The following is a 19,352-nucleotide window of genomic DNA, read 5'->3' on the forward strand; positions in this document are numbered from 1 at the left end:
GACATGGATTTAATGTTGTAATGTTAACAAGATACCCAAAAGTAGTTTGAAGTAATATCTTTTATTTTATTAGCTAAACAAAAATGGTCATGGAAATCAGCCTTCTTTGCATAGCAATGATGAAAATAACGTAATTTAGGCTGTAATTTGAATCATTAGGTCATCACACTGTTGATATAGCAACGGATGCTAATAGTTTATCGAAACCCATTGTGACACAGAGGGGGACACTTTTTGGCTGGGGGACATCATTTGGCATGACAGGCCCCCGACCTCCAATAAATTGGTTGGGGGCCACCTGAAGGGGGCAGGTGCCCTGCGTGCCTGTTCGGTAATCCGGCCCTGAGTACAAAACATTGCATGTCCGGTCCCATACCAACACACCAACACCCTCAGTAGGTACCAGAACTATACTCAACTAAATCACCTATTGGGAATTGAATTATCATGACTAAACTTTAAAACAATATTGTTTTATCCACGAAACCATCAAATCAAACCAAACAAGAAGCTCCAGTCCAGTTAAACTATGCAGATGGACACACACAACTATACCCCATGGCATTTCCACTACACTCATTGGGCCAGGGTGCGTGATGTGCTGGTTGTGTCCCGGCCCTCTAATGGCTGAGGCTGGTTGGCTGCTGTTGTCTCCTCCAGCTCATGAAGAGTAACACAAACCGACAGGCCTGTCTCCACTGTCCACTGTGGTTAACACACACACACACACTCCACTCTCTCCACTGTGCATCGGGCTTGTGTGTGTGATGTATAGTGGAGCAGTGAGTGAGTATAGAACAAGCAGTGTGGTGGCAGGGTTATACTGAGATACTAGGAGCACAACTGTGAGATGTTAACCCCCCTGGAAGATTTAAATGTGATCATTATATTGTTAGCGCGGTCTTCTCAATATAGGATGCCATCTACCCTCTAAAACAGGTGGGCAACTTTGATGGGGGTGGGGGCCACAAAAAATCTGAACTCATCATGAGGGGACACAGTGGCTCACCGGTCTGCTTACCCACATCCATACCTACACATACAGTCAGAGCTGGCCCTAGCCTTTTGGGGGCCCTTGCCCCCCCACATTTAAGTTTTAGAGTTAATTTCCTGCAATTCAACACATTTTGCCATGGGGTATAAAGAAAATGTTTAAGCTTTAAAGCAAGGTTTCCGCAATTCTGCTCATTGTGCCTTGGGACGGAGAGAAAAATGAGCGGTTTTACAGTTAATTTCCTGCAATTCTACACGTTGCCAAAGGGTGCAGAGAAATGTTTGCCGTTTTAAATATGATATTGGAGTGAGAGTGTCACGGCCGTCTGAAGAAGAAGGTGACCAAAGCGCAGCGTGGTAAGTGTTCATGATTTATTAATCAAAACTGAACACTGAAATACAAAAAAACAACAAAGAGAACGACCGAAACAGTTCTGTCTGGTGCAGACACAAAAACAGGAAACAACTACCCACGAAACACAGGTGGGAAAAGGCTACCTAAGTATGGTTCTCAATCAGAGACAACGATAGACAGCTGCCTCTGATTGAGAACCACACCCGGCCAAACACACAGAAATAGAAACATAGAACACAAAAACATAGAATGCCCACCCCAACTCACGCCCTGACCAAACCAAAATAGAGACAAAAAAGGATCTCTAAGGTCAGGGCGTGACAGAGAGTGTGTAACGGCTGTCCTCGCTGACAGAAGGAGAGGACCAAAATGCAGAGTGGTTAGTGTTCATATTTAATGAAAGTAAAACAGAACACTTCAAGATACAAAACAACAAACGTAACCAAACCGAAAACAGTCCCGTGTGGCACGAACACTGACACGAGATACAAACACCCACAAAACACATGTGAAACCCAGGCTGCCTAAGTATGATTCTCAATCAGGGACAACGATTGACAGCTGTCTCTGATTGAGAATCATACCCGGCCGAACACAAACATCCCAACATAGAAAATCAAACATAGACAAACCCACCCAACTCACGCCCTGACCAACTAAATAAATACAAGAAAAAGGAAAACAGGTCAGGAACGTGACAGAGTGACTAACAAAAACCCTGGTCGGTAATTTGACCATGATTACTACAGCTTTAGACAGCTGGCTAGACTTACTTACCAATCTAAAAAATCTTAGCTGACTTGGGCTAATTGAGGACTGTCAGTGACTGACATAACAAGAGAAAAACTGCTGATGCACAACCACATGTCTAAATTGCACCTTGTGTAGTCTACTATTCTAACTCTCAACAGTAAGTTGAGATCCCAACTGAGCCCTTTTTTGTTGTTAAAGAAATTGATCCGCTGGCCCATCCCTGCTCTGAAACATAAAAAACATCTATCGGCATCTTATTGAGAGAGAAAAAAATGATTACATTTTAGAGAGGTCTACCCCCTATGAAACATTATAAAAGTGTTAGCTATCCTATCATTGTCAATGCATTTCTTAGCGTAGGCAAACAGTGCTTTTGCTAGCCACACATGTTGAGCTCACTGTTCAGCTCATTCACTGTTAGTTTTATGTAAGCAATGTTCTGTGTTGTCAGCTTCATGGCTTCACAAGCGTTGAATGGCCCCTTGGATGGGAGCTCCATCACAACAACACGGGTACACACACACACACACACACACACACACACACACACACACACACACACACACACACACACACACACACCAGGGGGAAATTGTCTGAAGTGATTTGGCACTGAACTGAACAGCCCGGAGACGGGAGAGGAGAAGCTCTCTGTAGTAAGATGGATGTTTGCTTTTGGGGAACCTTACAGGAGACTGGTGCTGTGACTTACAGGTCATTTCCTGCTTGTCAGGGAAAACAAGATGTAAAGCATTGCTTTTCTGTTGTCCTTGCCTCCCCGTCTGTGTCTGGCTGGCACGGGCCAAATTGAAAAGAACCTGTGGACTGTACTGAAAAAGGAGAGCATCTCTTGGTGTAACCGTTTATGCGGGGGACATATATTGCCTACACACACAGGCACTGGCAGGCATACATACACACGTGCACAAACACACATCAAATGGATGCAAGTACACACCGACGCACGTACGCACCAACACACCTACCCACGCATGCATGCACACTTAAACTAATGAGCTAAAAGTGCACTTTAGAAAAGTTGAATGATGGTATGTGCACATACGGGGTATAAATGAAATCATAACCATTACAACCAACACATACTAATCAAGATGACATATGAACACATTTACCCTAACCTTGAGATGAGTACGATACATACTTCTACACTGACAGGCACTCAGACAGGTATTTTGAGAGAGCGAGAGAGAGAGAGAGAGAGAGAGAGAGAGAGAGAGAGAGAGAGAGAGAGAGAGAGCGCAATATGGTTGAAACGGAGGGAGGGAGAGAGTAGGCCTATCTCACAGATGAGGGAGGACGGAAAGCCATAAGGCTTGCTTTTAATGAAACAGTAATTAAAAAGTCTTAATTACAAACATTGTATTAACATTCCGTACACTTGCTTCTCTGTCACCCACGGACTTGATAATACGGCTATATGCGGCTGACTGGGTTTGTTGGAGTTCTCCGTTGTGTGCTGTGACCCTCCCTGACATCAAATTGCTAATTGGCATTAATGTAAGCTTTCTGGGCACATCTACACAAAGTGGTAGAGACAGTAAAATAGCACCCCCAGCTGGTCAACACATTATAGAATTGGTCCACTTTTCAATGAGGAAGGATGACATATATCGCATTATGAAGAAAAGCAAACATTCTATTTTCAACATTTCCTGTTGACAAGTGAAAATAGGCTACGGTTAAAAAAATATTGTAACCCAGGAAGGAAACTCAATGCTTGTGAAACAGAAGCGTTTTGAATTGTAATTACATGATCCATGAAGTGAACACTAATGCACACTCTCTTCATTATGGGTTACGTTTTAGTATATAGTCTGTAGACAATAATGGACGGTGAGACACACTAAGCCTCCTCTAAAGCCGTGGAACTTATTAGAGTGAAAAGGAAAATGGGAGAGTAGGGCTATAAATAATTGATGTGAATCACATTGCTATAAATCAAGCAGTCTATTGAATTATGTATTTCAAATGTAGGTCTTAAACAGTCAAAGTAAAAAGCTTGTTTCATTTTTTCCCAGCTGTGAATTTGAGGTCAGGGGGTCATGGACAAGAGTGTAAGAGCTTTTAAAAGAAGGTGGCCACTCTCTGCCTGGCAAAGTTATCATTCTATTTCATCCACATGCACAACTCTGATTTGCACTGATAAGCCTAACAGCACTTTTCTGTAATCTTCAGTGTTATAAAGTTATGCTATTTGTGATGCACACTGGAGAGTTCATGACATTACACTAGACCTACATTGCATTTCCTCTTTTGGCTACAATTGCAAAATATAATGTTTGCTAATATTGATTTATGTGGCTAGCAATTCCTACAAAATGGCCCATATTATTATAAAAGTTCACATGCCAGAAGAAATTGTAACATTGTTTTTAAGAGTTTAAAGTTACATTGTATCGCCAACGTGTAGGCGTGTTCACCACCGCTGACTTTTAGCGAACTGATGGAGATAGCGCAGTTCGCAAAAGATTCGTTCTTTTTGAACAACTCTTTTTACTGACTCGAGAGTCATGATTCGTTTTTCTGAGTGACTCGTTCATAATAGTTCATTTGACCTGCTGGCCGCAATGAGTCCTACAGCACGATTGATATACGCTTCTCCGGCTCAGCGACTCAGAGTTTGGACACACCTACTCTTTTCAACGGTTTTTCTTTATTTGTACTATTTTTACTATTTTCTATGAAATAACACATATGGAATCAAAAAAGTGTTAAACAAATCAAAATATATTTTATATTTGAGATTCTTCAAAGTAGCCTTGATGATAGCTTTGCACACTCTTGGCATTCTCTCAACCAGCTTCATGAGGTAGTCACCTGGAATGCATTTCAATTAACAGGTGTGCCTCGTTAAACGTTAATTTGTGGAACTGAGCCAATCAGTTGTGTTGTGACAAGGTACAGTAGGTGTGGTATACAGAATATAGCCCTATTTGGTAAAATAACAAGTCCATATTATGTCAAGAACAGCTCAAATAAGCAAAAGAGAAACAACAGTCCAGCATTACTTGAAGACATTAATGTCAAGAACCTTGAAAGTTTCTTCAAGTGCAGTTGCAAAAACCATCAAGCGCTATGATGAAACTGGCTCTCATGAGGACCAACACAGGAAAGGAAGACCCAGAGTTACTTCTACTGCAGAGGATAAGTTCATTAGAGTTAATAGCCTCAGATATTGCAACCCAAATAAATGCTTCACAGAGTTCAAGTAACAGACAAATCTCAACATCAACTGTTCAGAGGAGACTGCGTGAATCAGGCCTTCATGGTCGAATTGCTGCGAAGAAAGCACAAATAAACGACACCAATAATAAGAAGAGACTTGCTTGGGCCAAGAAATACAAGCAATGGACATTAGACCGGTGGAAATCTGTCCTTTGGTCTGATGAGTCTTTGTGCGACGCAGAGTAGCTGAACTGATGATCTCCACATGTGTAGGTCCCACCATGACGCATGGAGGAGGTGTGATGTGTGGGGGTGCTTTCCTGGTGACACTGTCTGTGATTGATTTAGAATTCAAGGCACACTTAACCAGCATGGCTACCACAGCATTCTGCAGCGATATGCCATCCCATCTGGTTTGCGCTTAGTGGGACTATCATTTGTTTTTCAACAGGACAATGACCCAACACACCTCCAGGCTGTGTAGGGGCTATTTGACCTAGAAGGAGAGTGATGGAGTGCTGCATCTGATGGCCTTGCCTCCACAATCACCTGACCTCAACCCAATTGAGATGGGATATGTGGGAACTCAGTGCTCAGCATATGTGGGAACTCCTTCAAGACTGTTGGAAAAGCATTCCAGGTGAAGCTGGTTGAGAGAATGCCAAGAGTATGCAATGCTGTCATCAAGGCAAGGGTGGCTACTTTGAAGAATCTCAAATATAAAATATATTTTGATTTCTTTAACACTTTTTTTGTTATTACATGATTCCATATGTGTTATTTCATAGTTTTGATGTCTTCACTATTATTCTACAATGTAGAAAATAGTAAAAAAATAAAGAAAAACCCTTGAATAAGTAGGTGTGTCAAAACTTTTGACTGGTACTGTATATTCGCGCAGGAAAAACGATTATGGTGCAGGCAGCATAGAGAAGGAAAATACATGTTCAGAACTGATAATCGATCGCATGCTGCAATAATTAATTAAATTAATAGATTATTTAATGTTATGATGGACACAGCTTTATAGAACCAAAACATACACAGTCTCTTCTCAACAAACTCGAACTCTAGAACCAATCGTTTTGGGGGGCTGCCGTTCGCAAACGATATTGTGCTGATCAACCACATGGCAGTCCAGCAATGCATTCCACCATGAGCCGTTCACAATCTAGTCCCGTTGCGGCCACAATTTGACCTTGTTTCAATATATCAAGAAATAATCTTATGTGTATGCCTAGCAATCAACGAAATACATTGTCTAAAGCACACATTTTACAAGTCTCGGTCCAAATCTCCAATAAGCCTCTTATGGTGAACGAAAGGGCTTAAAGAAACACGACTCTTTGGAGTTTTCAGTTCGCCGGTAGGGGGTCCTGCGTGCTCTGGGCATTACTGACTCAAATGAACGAAATGACTCGAAGGATTCGTTCTTTTGACTGAACAAGTTGAAAAGATCAGAGTCAGTAACTTAATTTGAAATGATTTATACTTTACTTTAACTTTTGATACTAATGTATTAAAAAAAAAAAAAAAAAACATTTTACTCACATAGTATTTCACCGGGTGATTTGTCTATTTAAGCAATAAGGCCCGAGGGGTGTGGTATATGGCCTATATAACACAAACCCTCGATGTGCCTTATTGCTATTAAAAACTGTTTACCAACGGAATTAGAGCAGTACAAATAAGTGTTTTGTCATACCAGTGGAATACGGTCTGAAAAAATCGGCGGTCAGCCAATCAGCATTCAGGGCTCAAACCACCCAGTTTATGATAAGGTATATTTACTTTTACTCAAGTATGGGTACTTTTTCCACCCCTGAAACCAGTGTTACAATTTCAGAAATGTAATTTCTTCTCGCGTGCGACCTTTTATATAATAATGTGGGACATGTTTAGCAGTATGAATGCGCATGAAATCAGCAGCCAAATAAATATCAACATTGGCAAACATTTGCAATCTATGTTTGGCACCAAATCAGGAAACGCAATGGGTGAGTTCGTTTTGCATGACCCAGTTTTGCATGACCCGGGATTTTGCACATTTTAGACCATTCCATTGGTCCTTAAGTGCATTTCCACCCACCCAGGCCATGCAAAAGGAACTCGCTCATTATGTCCGAAAAGTTTAGCACTTTTTACTGACTCTGATCTTTTCGACTCGTTCAGTCAAAATAACGAATCTTTCGACTCATTTCATTCATTTTAGTCGGTAATGCCCAGAGCATACAACACCCAATACCAGCGAACGATTAACTGAAAACTCAAGAGTAATTTTTCTACAAGCCTCTCATTCAAATGATCTCGTTCACCATAGGGGATTTATTGGAGCTGTCATTTCCGACGAAGACTTTTAGTGTGCTTTAAACAATGTAGCATAGATTTGTTTATTGCTAGGCATACAAATAAGATTATTTATTGATAATCTACATTTAGGGATGAAAGTAGATTGTTTTACCGCTACTAGACACCCAAACTCGCTCACACTTAATTTGTAAAAAAAAAAAAAAAAAAAATGATAGCCTAGGCATAATCCAAGAAATACATAGGCTTTATTCATTTCAAATATGATATCTGTGGCCCTAGTAGCCTAGTTCGAGTAAAGATTTGTCATATCACTTTTAACGTACAATACATTTGAACATAGGCGGCGTGTGGGTTTCACGTTTGGGATATAATCTACGTGATTTTCACCGTAAAAATACACCTTTATAATAAAGCATTCCATGCATCCTTTGCAGATTTATGTAAAATAACCTACTATTCCTAATGTGATTATTAAATTGGATAGTCATAATTTTGCCTGATAATTTAACTAAATCACTGCTCAATGCAGCACGTAGTGGTGTAGAGTAGGCCTAGGCTATAGGCGATATCAAATACATTTCATCTCCTGCTGGCCTTTTATAAACACATTTCATGCAATTCTACTACGCATTATATGACTAGAAAAGGTTTTTCTGCGATTGTATTTTTAAATATTGCGAATTGCCTGGCTGGGTCTCTGCTTTTCACTGACAGTCGCAACTCAACAATCTTCCATTTGGTGTTAGCCTTGCTCGCTGCCCCTTCCGACTAAAGTTTATGTTATTTAAACAATCCACAGCTTTTTTAGTTTTTAAGAAGCTAATGATCCTGTGGCCAAATCATGCTTTCTAGTGTAGTATTTTGAATGGTTTTATTTATGTATGTATAGGCAGGAGTAAACTATTTTAATTTTGGCAATTTAATTCTAATTACATTAGGAAAAGCTTCGCTTCTCCTAGCCTCATGGGCACGCTGCCTATGCAGTTTAACGTGGCGTAAACACAACCAGTTATGATGTTTCATCTGATTGTCAAACAATTACTTTAAAAAGGCCACCCGCCCACGGTTCCTGCACTCACCAAAAACACATGTTGGGATATATGTTTTGATATTTAAAACATTGTAAGGCTGCATGATAAGACTAATGATGATGACACTCGAATGATTTGAAAAAAGTCGCTTGAAAAGCATGAGCTCTGCTTTTGTTTTTGCGCAGGCTGTACACACTCCAATAGTCTCTCATTCACAATTTGACAAGCACTTGATAATGCCTCGAATTTCCCGCGGCATCCCGTTTGTGACCCTAAAAAAAAACATGCCTTTTGCGGCCCGGAGTGCTGCGTTGTGCCCTTCTCCCTGATATGCTGCGCAATCCGACGCGTCTCCCACTCGCTCTGCTCTCTGTCACGTGATCCGGTCTTTCTCACAGGCCACAAGTTAAGACAGCCACATCGAGGATGCAACTGCACGTGCCGTATCCATTTCCGAGGTGCATATTACTTTTTGTCAGCTAACAAGATGAGTAGCTCTAACGAACAGCAAAGAACTAGCCTATGTCAATCTACTATCCCCATTAGAACAAAAGTTGACCTATTAGGTTCTGTTGCGAGAAATAAATATTCCAAAGTCTAGGACGGCTGTTGGATGTAATAGATCTCAAATTAACACAAGCACTAGCATCAAAACAACTTTTTTATGCAATGTGGCTGACACAACAGATCAGAACATTTAGCTTAAAATGTTGATAAACTATTCGGCTATTTCTTCACATAAGTGCAGCAATGCGCACACGGTAATAGGCTATAAACCCGAATGTTCCATTAACGAAAACACCACTATCAAAAGTGACTGCAAATGCATTATGCATGTAATGCTTTTATTATAAAGGTGCATTTCTATGGGGAAAATGATCTTCCCCAAACTTGAAACTCACTCGCTTCTTACATATGCCAGTTAGGCTCTACACCCCTTGTAATGGATTAATGTGCTTAATTTTAAGAAGTTATTTGGTCACTTTAATTTTGATACAAACCTTATCAAAACATATAGGCCTGTGGGCTAGGCTACATGAGGTGTGCAACTATGATTTGAACAAGTCGCAAAAAAAAGACATTATTTCTTAAGCTGGGCATCATTTACAAATGATAATATATAATTCACAAGTGATAGGCTAATATTGTCACCCATCAGACTATTCTTGATTTAATCTTGTCTTTACATATACTACATTTGTTTTGATTCATGCACCTGTATCGAAACACTCTGTTTTCTCTCGCAATTGTTGTTGCGCAACATGAGCTCGTGGGCTCTCATGAAGTGTTTGATTAGATTTTCGAATACATTTGCATTGATGTCAGAGTGATTAGAGAGACAATAGAGTGCTGAGTACCAGGCAGTTAGCAAGTTTGGTAGGCTAATAATGACCAGCAGCAGCATCAGAGCTTGGAGAAGCCTAATTACCTGACTAAACGGTCATGTGGAATTTGACTGCCTTCACGACCCCGTGACCGCTGGTGTGGCGATAACACGGTCACAGCAACAGCCCTAGTGAGGACTCCTAATTTCTTCCCGAGACCAGTGGAGTAAAAAAGGAATAATTATCAGCTTCCATTCAGTCAGTGCATGAAACCGATTTGCCTGGCAAATATATACACTCCTTTCTTGAAACATGAATATCTTAACAGCCTTATCTATTATAGACATGTTTGCACAGTGGCAAAGCCCCACCTGTTTTGAGCCCCACCTGTTTAGCTAAAAAATAAATATATATATGTATATTTTGGCATTAATATATGTCACATATCAGTTTGCAAACAATGTAAACAAAAAAAAAATTGTTAATAAAGCCACACACAAACAGTCTCTTTTTTGCTTTCTTGAGTAAGGCAATTCCAAAATGCAGGTGTTTCAGCCTAGCTCAGTGCTTTTTGTGGTGGTGGGGCAGCCAGTGGAAAATACAGAATGTAGGGCTTGCTAATGTTCTCTAGTCGCGCCGTGATTGGCTCAGTGTTCTGTCACTCATGGGGAAACTACGTCACCGATAAATCGACAGGGAGAGCTCAAAAATTCAAGCCCCTTGGGTGCTGACATGGAGTTACATTAGAAGTGCCCATCCAAGAAGGCTCAAGGTCATTGGCCACAGATAAAATGACATTAAATCACTTTATATCTACTGTAGCTTTGATTGGACTGATCATGTCACCATAATACTTTCACAATCTTAGCTAGCATGCTAGCAGTCATCATCATGAATCACGTCGATAATCTACTGGCAAAAGCTTTTCAATCCTTGTCATAAGAAGAGAAATTATGATGAAATTATGGATAAAACATATTGTTGTTCATCGGACATAAACATTACACAACAAGTTGGAAATTGCAAATTCAACAATGACTGGTTTGGAAGGAATCAATGGCTAACTGCAAGCTTTGCAAAGCAATCACTATTCAGTGGAGTGGGTGTGTGGTCCAAGTCTGGGTTTAAGGGTCTTAATATATTTTTTTACATTTAAATGTAACCTTTAATTAACTAGGCAAGTCAGTTAAGAACCAATTCATATTTACAATGACGGCCTACACCAGCCAAACCCGGATGACACTGGGCCAATTGTGCGCCGCCCTATGGGACTCCCAAACATGGCGGTTGTGATACAGCCTGGATTCGAACCATGGTGTCTGTGGTGACGCCTCTAGCACTGAGATTCAGTGCCTTAGACCGCTGTCAATCCAGCATGACTTCTGCCGCATTCAAAACAACTGGAAACTGTCGCTGTACATTTGCCTCTTGTCCGCTTGTCGTCCCCTTATGCCATAGTTTGTACATCTCAATTGTTAGTAGAAACCACATTTGTTTAAGGAGGTCAGCCATACCAGCTATGTTTTTTTCAAAAGGCAGTAAATGAGGCTGAATGAACTGTTTCGCTGCCAGACAAGGCTCCGCTGATAGCCAGGTGTAGCAGTGGTAAGGATTCACTCCATGGTGCTGAAAAGAAGGCTTTGCTGTTATGTAGGCCCTAACAGTTTGTGGGCACCGTTTGTCACCATTACAGTGCAATTAATGAATTGTGTTGTGTTGTGTAGTGGCTTTGTTGCCATGCATCTAACATTTTGGGGGGGGGGGGAGTTTGTCCCACCTACATTTACATGCTAAAATTGCCACTGATCCCTACTGATGCGTATCAAAGTAGTGTAGTGGAGGTATACGATTATGTAGTACAATAGAGAAATCCTGCACAAAGTAGCCTACACAATCCCAAAGCAGTAGGCTGTCATTGTAAATAAGGATTTGTTCTTAACCGACTTGCTTAGTTAAATAAAGGTTAAATTAAAAATAAAAAAAAATCTGCGGGCAGCAAGAGTGTGTAGCTCTCAACCAATTTTGGCATGGAGCAGCTAGGGCAGGAAAGACGTTTCAATTTATGATATCTACCAGGAAATGCTAACTAAGGCAACAATGGGTATTCAAACCAGGTATTGACAAAGTTTAGTCTAAACTTCTAATCAACTTCTTTAGACTCTAAAGTGTTGATTAGTAGGCTATTTGTGATGTGCCATTGTCATCATGTGGCTGTTTGCATCAGGGGCGTAGACATGTGTCCACCCAAGGCCTGGGTGGACACAGGCCCACCGACTGTGAAGCCTGGCCCTGACGGCCCACCCAATCAGATTAAAAAAAGTTGTGATTTTGAGAGTAAAAATCTGAAAAATCTATAGGAAAAATCATAAAAAAGCATAGGAAAACATGAGATTTTTTACACGACTATTACTTCCCATTGCAAAAAACATTTCATGTTTAGCACACAAAGTAACCAGTGACCTAAAGTTTAAAGTGGAATTTACAGCGTTTTAACTACTTTGCAGATATGAAACAAACAGACAATCATAATATCAGTAAAACATATCAAATTCCCAGTTTATGCTACAAAACCTACTTTATATAAAAAAGTATAGGTTCTATTTGACTCAACGTTCAATCAGCGGTGGAAAAAGTACTCAATTTTCATACTTGAGTAAAAGTAAAGATGCCTTAATAGAAAATGACTGAAGTAAAAGTGAAAGTCACCCAGTAAAATACTACTTGATTAAAAGTCTAAACGTTTTTGGTATTAAATATACTTAAGTATCAAAGTAAATGGAATTGCTAAAATATACTTAAGTATTAAAAGTAAAAGTAAAAGTATAAATCCTTTCAAATTCCTTATATTAGGCAAACCAGACAGCACAATTTTTTAATTTTATTATTATGGATGGATAGCAAGGAGCACACTCCAACACTCAGACATAATTTACAAACAAAGCATTTGTGTTTAGTCCGTCAGATCAGAGGCAGTAGGGATGATCAGTAATGTTCTCTTGATAAGTGGACAATTTTCCTGTCAAAATTGAACAATTACTTTTGGGTGTCAGTCAATATGTATGGAGTAAAAAGTTAATTATTTTCTTTAGGAATGTAGTGAAGTAAAAGTAAAAGTTGGCAAAAATATAAATAGTAAAATAAAGTACAGATACCCCAAAAAACTACGTAAGTAGTACTTTAAAGTATTTTTACTGAAGGGCTTTCCATGACATATACAAAGGCATGTTGGCAGAATGAATATAATAGAATGAACCAATACATTTCCTGATAGTACAAAAAATATTGCTATCAGGTTGTAAATCACAGCTGGCCTGGTACATTGTTTGCTGCCTCCATTCGGGATACACTGTTTCAGTTTCAATGACACAATATTCTGGACAAAAACGGACTAATGTAACTAAGGCTGGGAATGTCAATACAATCAAACTAGCAAGGGCAATGACCACAAGTCAGTTATAACGTGGCTAATAGGCTAGCATATGTATGTATGTAGCAGGCTAAAAACACAGAGCCTAACGTTAGCTAGATAGCTAGCTAGCTGCTAGGAGGATGGAGGAGTAGGTGAGTGACTGACTTTTTCCCCTCATATCGTTTTTCAGTGCCTATACACAGCTAGAGATGCAGGTGTCATTTGGTTAGCTGGCTAGAACTTGAACAACTTTTCAAGTCAGCGTATCTCTTGCGTTTGCAAATTCAGAACAACTGATGAATTTATGAACGTGCAACACCCTTTAAATATGACCGGTGTCAGTAAAAGTAGACAAAAAAAAGTAATGGTTAGTCAAGAATGCTCTAGTTAACATGTAAATAGCCTAACCAGCTCTGCTACGGCGAGCAAAATGGTCAGAGTGAGGTTTTCTCTTATTTGTGTCTGGAAATAGCCAGCTTGCAAGCTAGTCAACTTTAGTCAGTTAGCTTGGGTGCTTGGTTGGGACAAGCATGCATTGGCAGGCAAGCTGCAGAAGGGCGAGGAGGCTACAATTCCCAATCTCTCCCCGTAGATTTTTTTGGTGACGTAGTGTCCCCACAAGTGACAGAACACTAAGCCAATCACGGCGCAACTACAGAGATCATTAGCTACGCTACTCATTTTCCGCTGGCTGCCCCACCACCACAGAAAGCACTGAGTTAGGCTGAAAAACCTGCATGTTGGAACTGCCTTACTCATGAAAGCAAAAAATACGACTTTATTAACTCAATGATTTTATTTTTTACATTGTTTGCAAACTGAAATGTATTAATGCCAAAATAACATTCAAAACAGCCAACAAAAACATGGTGGGGATCAAAATGCCCTGAATGACGGGTTGCCACTGCACTACACAGATGGAAGAGAAAACCTTTAACATTTGGTTGCACTTCAGAGTTATGAAATCTATACCAGACACTGAAACTGTAACACAGCGGGCGCCATTTTGGCTCAGGAAACAACTCTGCAGGAGGATGTGCTCTCACAAACGAGTCCCTAACGCACGCAGTTTCCTTCATCTTTCACCGTCATTCGTCGGCTTGTGATACACAGCAATGGCCACGTCTTTGGTTGTGCAGAGGTTAGCAGGAGTGTCGGGGGCGCTCGCTGTCGCAGCGGGGGCATACGGAGCGCATGGTAAGAATCCACATTTTATCATTGTGCGCTGCATGACAAACAGATTGCATGATTGTGTTGTTAACGTTAAAAGCAGTCTGCTGTTTTGTAAACGGTGCAGGATAGGCTATCGCTGCTTCATGTCACTCATTTGGCCATGGGGATGGGATAGTCCAGTCCAGACAGCATGGTGTAGAAATGCATAATAACAATGTATCTGTGCTTTCCGGCTGTAGTTTACTACTGTAAATGAAACCTAGCCTAATAAAAAATGCGCTCTGAAGGATATGTATGCTGTAGGCTAAACACTTTATGATCAAGTGACACACACACAGGATACAATACACTGTATTTTATGTGGCCCTACCCTTACTGTTCAGCTGCCATGACCCTTTACAATATCTCCTATTTGTTTTATTCAGGTTTCAAAAACAAAGATCCAGAAGATTACTCGAGAGTGGTAAGTGTTATTGTTTTCATATGGTATGACTAGAGTATTGGCCCAAAGTTGGAGAATGGGCTGGGATTTAATTTGTTAATAAGTGCATTATTTATATTATAAATTGCGACCACTACCAATATACTAATACACTGTTTTGATACCATTTAATTAACCACCTCCTTCCTCCTTGTCAACTTCAAAATAAAATACAATTTTATTAGTCACATGTGCCGTATATAACAGGTGAAATGCTTACTTACGAGCCCCTAACCAACAATGCAGTTAAAAAAATATGAATAAGAAATAAAGAGTAACAAGTAATTAAAGAGCAGCAGTAAAATAACAATAGCGAGACTATATACAGGGGGGAACCGGTACAGAGTCAATGTGCGGGGGCACCGGTTAGTCGAGGTAATGTAACGACTGTCTTCGGGTGAAAGAGAGGAGGACCAAGATGCAGCGTGAATATTATCCATATTTAATGGGAAATACTTAAACACCGAACAAAACAACAAACCGACAAAAAGGAACGAAGACGATACAGTCCCGTAACGTGAACACTAAACACTGGTACACTGGAACAGGAACAATCACCCACAAACAAACAGTGAAAACAGGCTACCTTAATATGGTTCCCAATCAGAGACAATGACAAACACCTGCCTCTGATTGAGAACCATATTAGGCCAAACAACAAACCCAACATAGAAACACAAAACATAGAATGCCCACCTAGCTCACATCCTGACCAACTAAACAAAGACTAAACAAAGAAAATAAGGTCAGGAACGTGACCCTATGTTGTTATCTTAGGTATCTCTTTATGTAGTGTTGTGGTGTCTCTGGTCGTGATGTGTGTTTTGCCCTATATTTTTATTTCATTTTTTACTTTAATCCCAGCCCCCTGTCCCCGCAGGAGGCCTTTTGGTAGGCTGTCATTGTAAGTACGAATTTGTTCTTAACTGACTTGCCTAGTTAAACTATCCTCCCCAGCTTTATGAGACGGCCAACAAGTACCACTTCTACCACAGCATAGCTCTGCTAGGTGCCTCTCGCTGTAGGAAACCTGCTGTGGTATGTACTGTATGCTACCCTCCCATCATTATAATAATATAATTCAATAGAACACTATATTTTTGTAATAGAAAACACATCTCTATGGTTTATTCTAATCCTCCATCTGCATGTATTCTCTGTTTTGTTTTGTATTTGCGATTTGTGGACCAAGGACATGTCTTTTCAGATACTGTATGACACATTTTGAATGCTGTTTGTGCCAAAAACTGTACATATGGGTCTTGATAATAAGCAGAGAAGCACACACTCACTTTCCCTGTCTTCTCTCTGCAGGCCGGCACCCTCCTGGTATTGGGCACAGGGGCGTTCTGTGGGTCCTTGTACCACCAGGCCCTGACGGAGGACCCTGTGCTGAGGAAACTGGCTCCTTATGGGGGCATGTTCCTGATCGCTGGCTGGCTGGCTATAGCTATCTGAACTGACCTTTAACCTCTGGCCCTTGAACCTTTGACCCCTACTGGTGCAGGATGACCTTGGTATGGGACACAAACTGACTGTTAAGTTCAGAGGCCAGAGAAGTGGAAATGTCATGATAGGTGGATGGAGGGAAGGGGCGTTGGTAAAATGTCACTTATCTAAACCCTCCTCTTTTTCTGTGGGTGTTAAGGGAAGATAAGGTTGTGAGGGAACAGTTTTTATTCTTCCGTCATCACAGGCTGCGACGTACCCTGTGACTTAAATTTGTGTGTTTGTGTGTTTGAGTTCGAATCGATCCAAAATACGAATGTATATTTATCCTTTATCACAAATAAACACGTTGAAAAGAGTTGATGACCACCTTTTCATCCCTCCCTTCTGAAGCTTTCTGAAACCTCTCTCCGTTTCAACCATATTGCGCTCTCTCTCTCTCTCTCTCTCTCTCTCTCTCTCTAATTAATTAATTAATGCTTTATTGGCATGAGTGGGTGGTTGCCACTGTTACCAAAACAATGTATATGAAGTATTACATAAATGAAGATGTTTGAGCAACAATAATAATATATATTAACAAAAACAATTAATTTAAATCTACAAGGGCTCATGTGTTTGACATTTGCAGGAGCTATTTTCTCTCTTATAGTATAACAGGCTAGGACATAATCTTCAGCAAGATCTACGTTCTCTACATTTTCTCCTAACAAAATGCAGATTTTCTTCTCAACAGGCAGTTCAAAAATGATTTCTTTAAATTTCAGGAGTTAAATACCTTTTGAGACATTTTGGGCAGTGGGGTAGGAAATGCTGCTCATTCTCTAGTTCACCGGACCCACAGTGCTTACATAGTCTTGGTCTGTAGTCACTGAGTCTGTACATTGTTAATGTCTTCCTTTGTTTGATTTCTTTGATTTTGACAAGGTGTGGTGCTACTTTGATATCTATTTATCATTTGTCTATTTATCATTTGTGTAACGGCGTTCCTCCTCCTCTTCATCCGAAAAGGAGGAGTAGTGATTTGACCAAACTGCAGCGTTGTAGTTCGACATAATATTTATTAAACAAAACAGAAAACACGACGAACACGAAACACTTGAGAATTTACAAAATAACAAACGCAGTCAACAGACCTGGACACGAACTTACATATAACGTGAAGAACGCAATAACAGGAAAACTGACTACATAAAACGAACAAACAAACAAAACCGAAAACAGTCCCGTGTGGCGTAACATACACTTACACAGACACAGGAGACAACCACCCACAACAAACAGTGTGAAAACACCTACCTTAATATGACTCTCAATCAGAGGAAATGAAAACCACCTGCCTCTAATTGAGAGCCATATCAGGTCACCCTTAAACCAACATAGAAACAGAAAACATAGACTGCCCACCCAAACTCACGTCCTGACCAACTAACACATACAAAACTAACAGAAAACAGGTCAGGAACGTGACAATTTGGTAACATTGAAGTTACCAAATTGCAGTCCTCTCTTCTGAGGGACCTGAGTTCCTATCAAGTTGGGCCTAGTATCAAGGTGTGTGGCAATAATAAACAATGTGGTCTGTAAGCAGCCAGCATGTGATAAATATGCACATTCACCATGTCAGGTGCAGGACAGAAGAACGTATCAAAGAGAAAGGGAATGTACACAACTCTGGTATGAATGTACACAACTCTGGTATGCTCCCATGGTGATTTAATCAGACGCACAATGAACACAACGTTTCGATCCGAGTTTGATCTTCATCAGGTCATACATACACCACTGTGAAACATACTTAAGTAACCTCTAGAGGCATATACATCTGGTCAGTTGAATACATACAGTACATTCGGCAAAGTATTCAGACCCCTTTTCTTTTTCCACATTTTGTTACGCTATATTCTAAAATTGATTAAATTGCTCAATCTACACACAATACGCCATGATGACAGAGCAAAAACAGATTTTTAGAATTTTTTGCAAATGTATAAAAAAAACTGAAATCACATTTTAATTAAGTAATACATTTTTCTTCAATGAAGTAGCTATCAGCAAAGTCAGTGCTAGTATGGGGGGGGGAAGTTGAGCGAGTGTTTGTTTTTTGGGGGTGGGGGGAGAAGGGGGTGCTGTGGGATTATTTAAGATACTCTTTGAAGAGGTAGGGTTTCAGATGTTTTTGGAAGATGGGCAGGGAGTCTACTGTCCTAGCTTCAGGGGGAATCTGGTTCCACCATTAGAGTGCCAGGATAGAGAGGAGCTTTGACTGGGCTGAGTGGGAGCTGCCTTCCGGGAGGGGTGGGAGGGCCAATAGACCAGAGGTGGCAGAACAAAGTACTTGTGTTGGGGTGTAGGGTTTGAGCATAGCCTGAAGGTAGGGAAGGACAGTTCCTCTTGCTGCTCTGTAGGCAAGTACCATGGTCTTGTAGTGAATGCGATCTTCGACTGGAATCCAGTGGAGTGTGCGGAGGAGCCGGGTGACATGGGAGAACTTGGGGAGGTTGAACACCAGGCGTGCTGCATTCTGGATAAGTTGCAGGGGTTTGATGGAAAAGCGGGGTGCCCAGCCAACAGCGAGTTGTCCAGACGGGAGATGAGAAGTGCCTGGATTAGGAACTGTGCTGCTTCCTGTGTGAGGTAGGGTCACACTCAAAAGATGTAGAGCATCAACCTGCAGGAGCAAGTCACTGCTTTGATGTTTGCAGAGAATGACAGGGTGTTGTCCAAGGTCACGACAAGGTTCCCACTTTGGGAAGGGGCAACCATGGAGTTGTCAACCGTGATGGCGATGTCTTGGAGCGGGCAGGCCTACCCCGGAAGAAAGAGCAGCTCCGTTTTGTCGAGGTTGAGCTTGAGGTGGGCCGACATCTAAGCTGAGATGTCTGCC

At 40.8% G+C, this 19,352-nt stretch overlaps 1 protein-coding gene across 4 annotated transcripts; it reads left to right on the plus strand.

Moving 5' to 3' along the window:
• Positions 1-6,972: 6,972 nt before the first annotated feature.
• Positions 6,973-16,824, plus strand: LOC120049254 (transmembrane protein 256-like). Of its 4 annotated transcripts, none has more exons than XM_038995500.1 (5): positions 6,973-7,068; positions 14,476-14,559; positions 14,961-14,998; positions 15,956-16,054; positions 16,331-16,824. In XM_038995500.1, the coding sequence occupies exons 2-5, from the start codon at positions 14,478-14,480 to the stop codon at positions 16,472-16,474; spliced, it is 363 nt and encodes a 120-aa protein (XP_038851428.1). In that variant the 5' UTR covers positions 6,973-7,068; positions 14,476-14,477; the 3' UTR covers positions 16,475-16,824. The 4 variants fall into 4 exon arrangements, with proteins under 4 accessions (XP_038851428.1, XP_038851427.1, XP_038851424.1 ...); XM_038995496.1 differs by lacking the exon at positions 6,973-7,068 and adding an exon at positions 7,163-7,284; XM_038995497.1 differs by lacking the exon at positions 6,973-7,068 and adding an exon at positions 7,179-7,284 and having other exon boundaries at positions 15,974-16,054.
• The last annotated feature ends 2,528 nt before the right edge of the window (positions 16,825-19,352 follow it).

Source organism: Salvelinus namaycush, chromosome 6 (assembly GCF_016432855.1).
Source record: "Salvelinus namaycush isolate Seneca chromosome 6, SaNama_1.0, whole genome shotgun sequence".
Taxonomy (NCBI): Eukaryota; Metazoa; Chordata; class Actinopteri; order Salmoniformes; family Salmonidae; genus Salvelinus; species Salvelinus namaycush.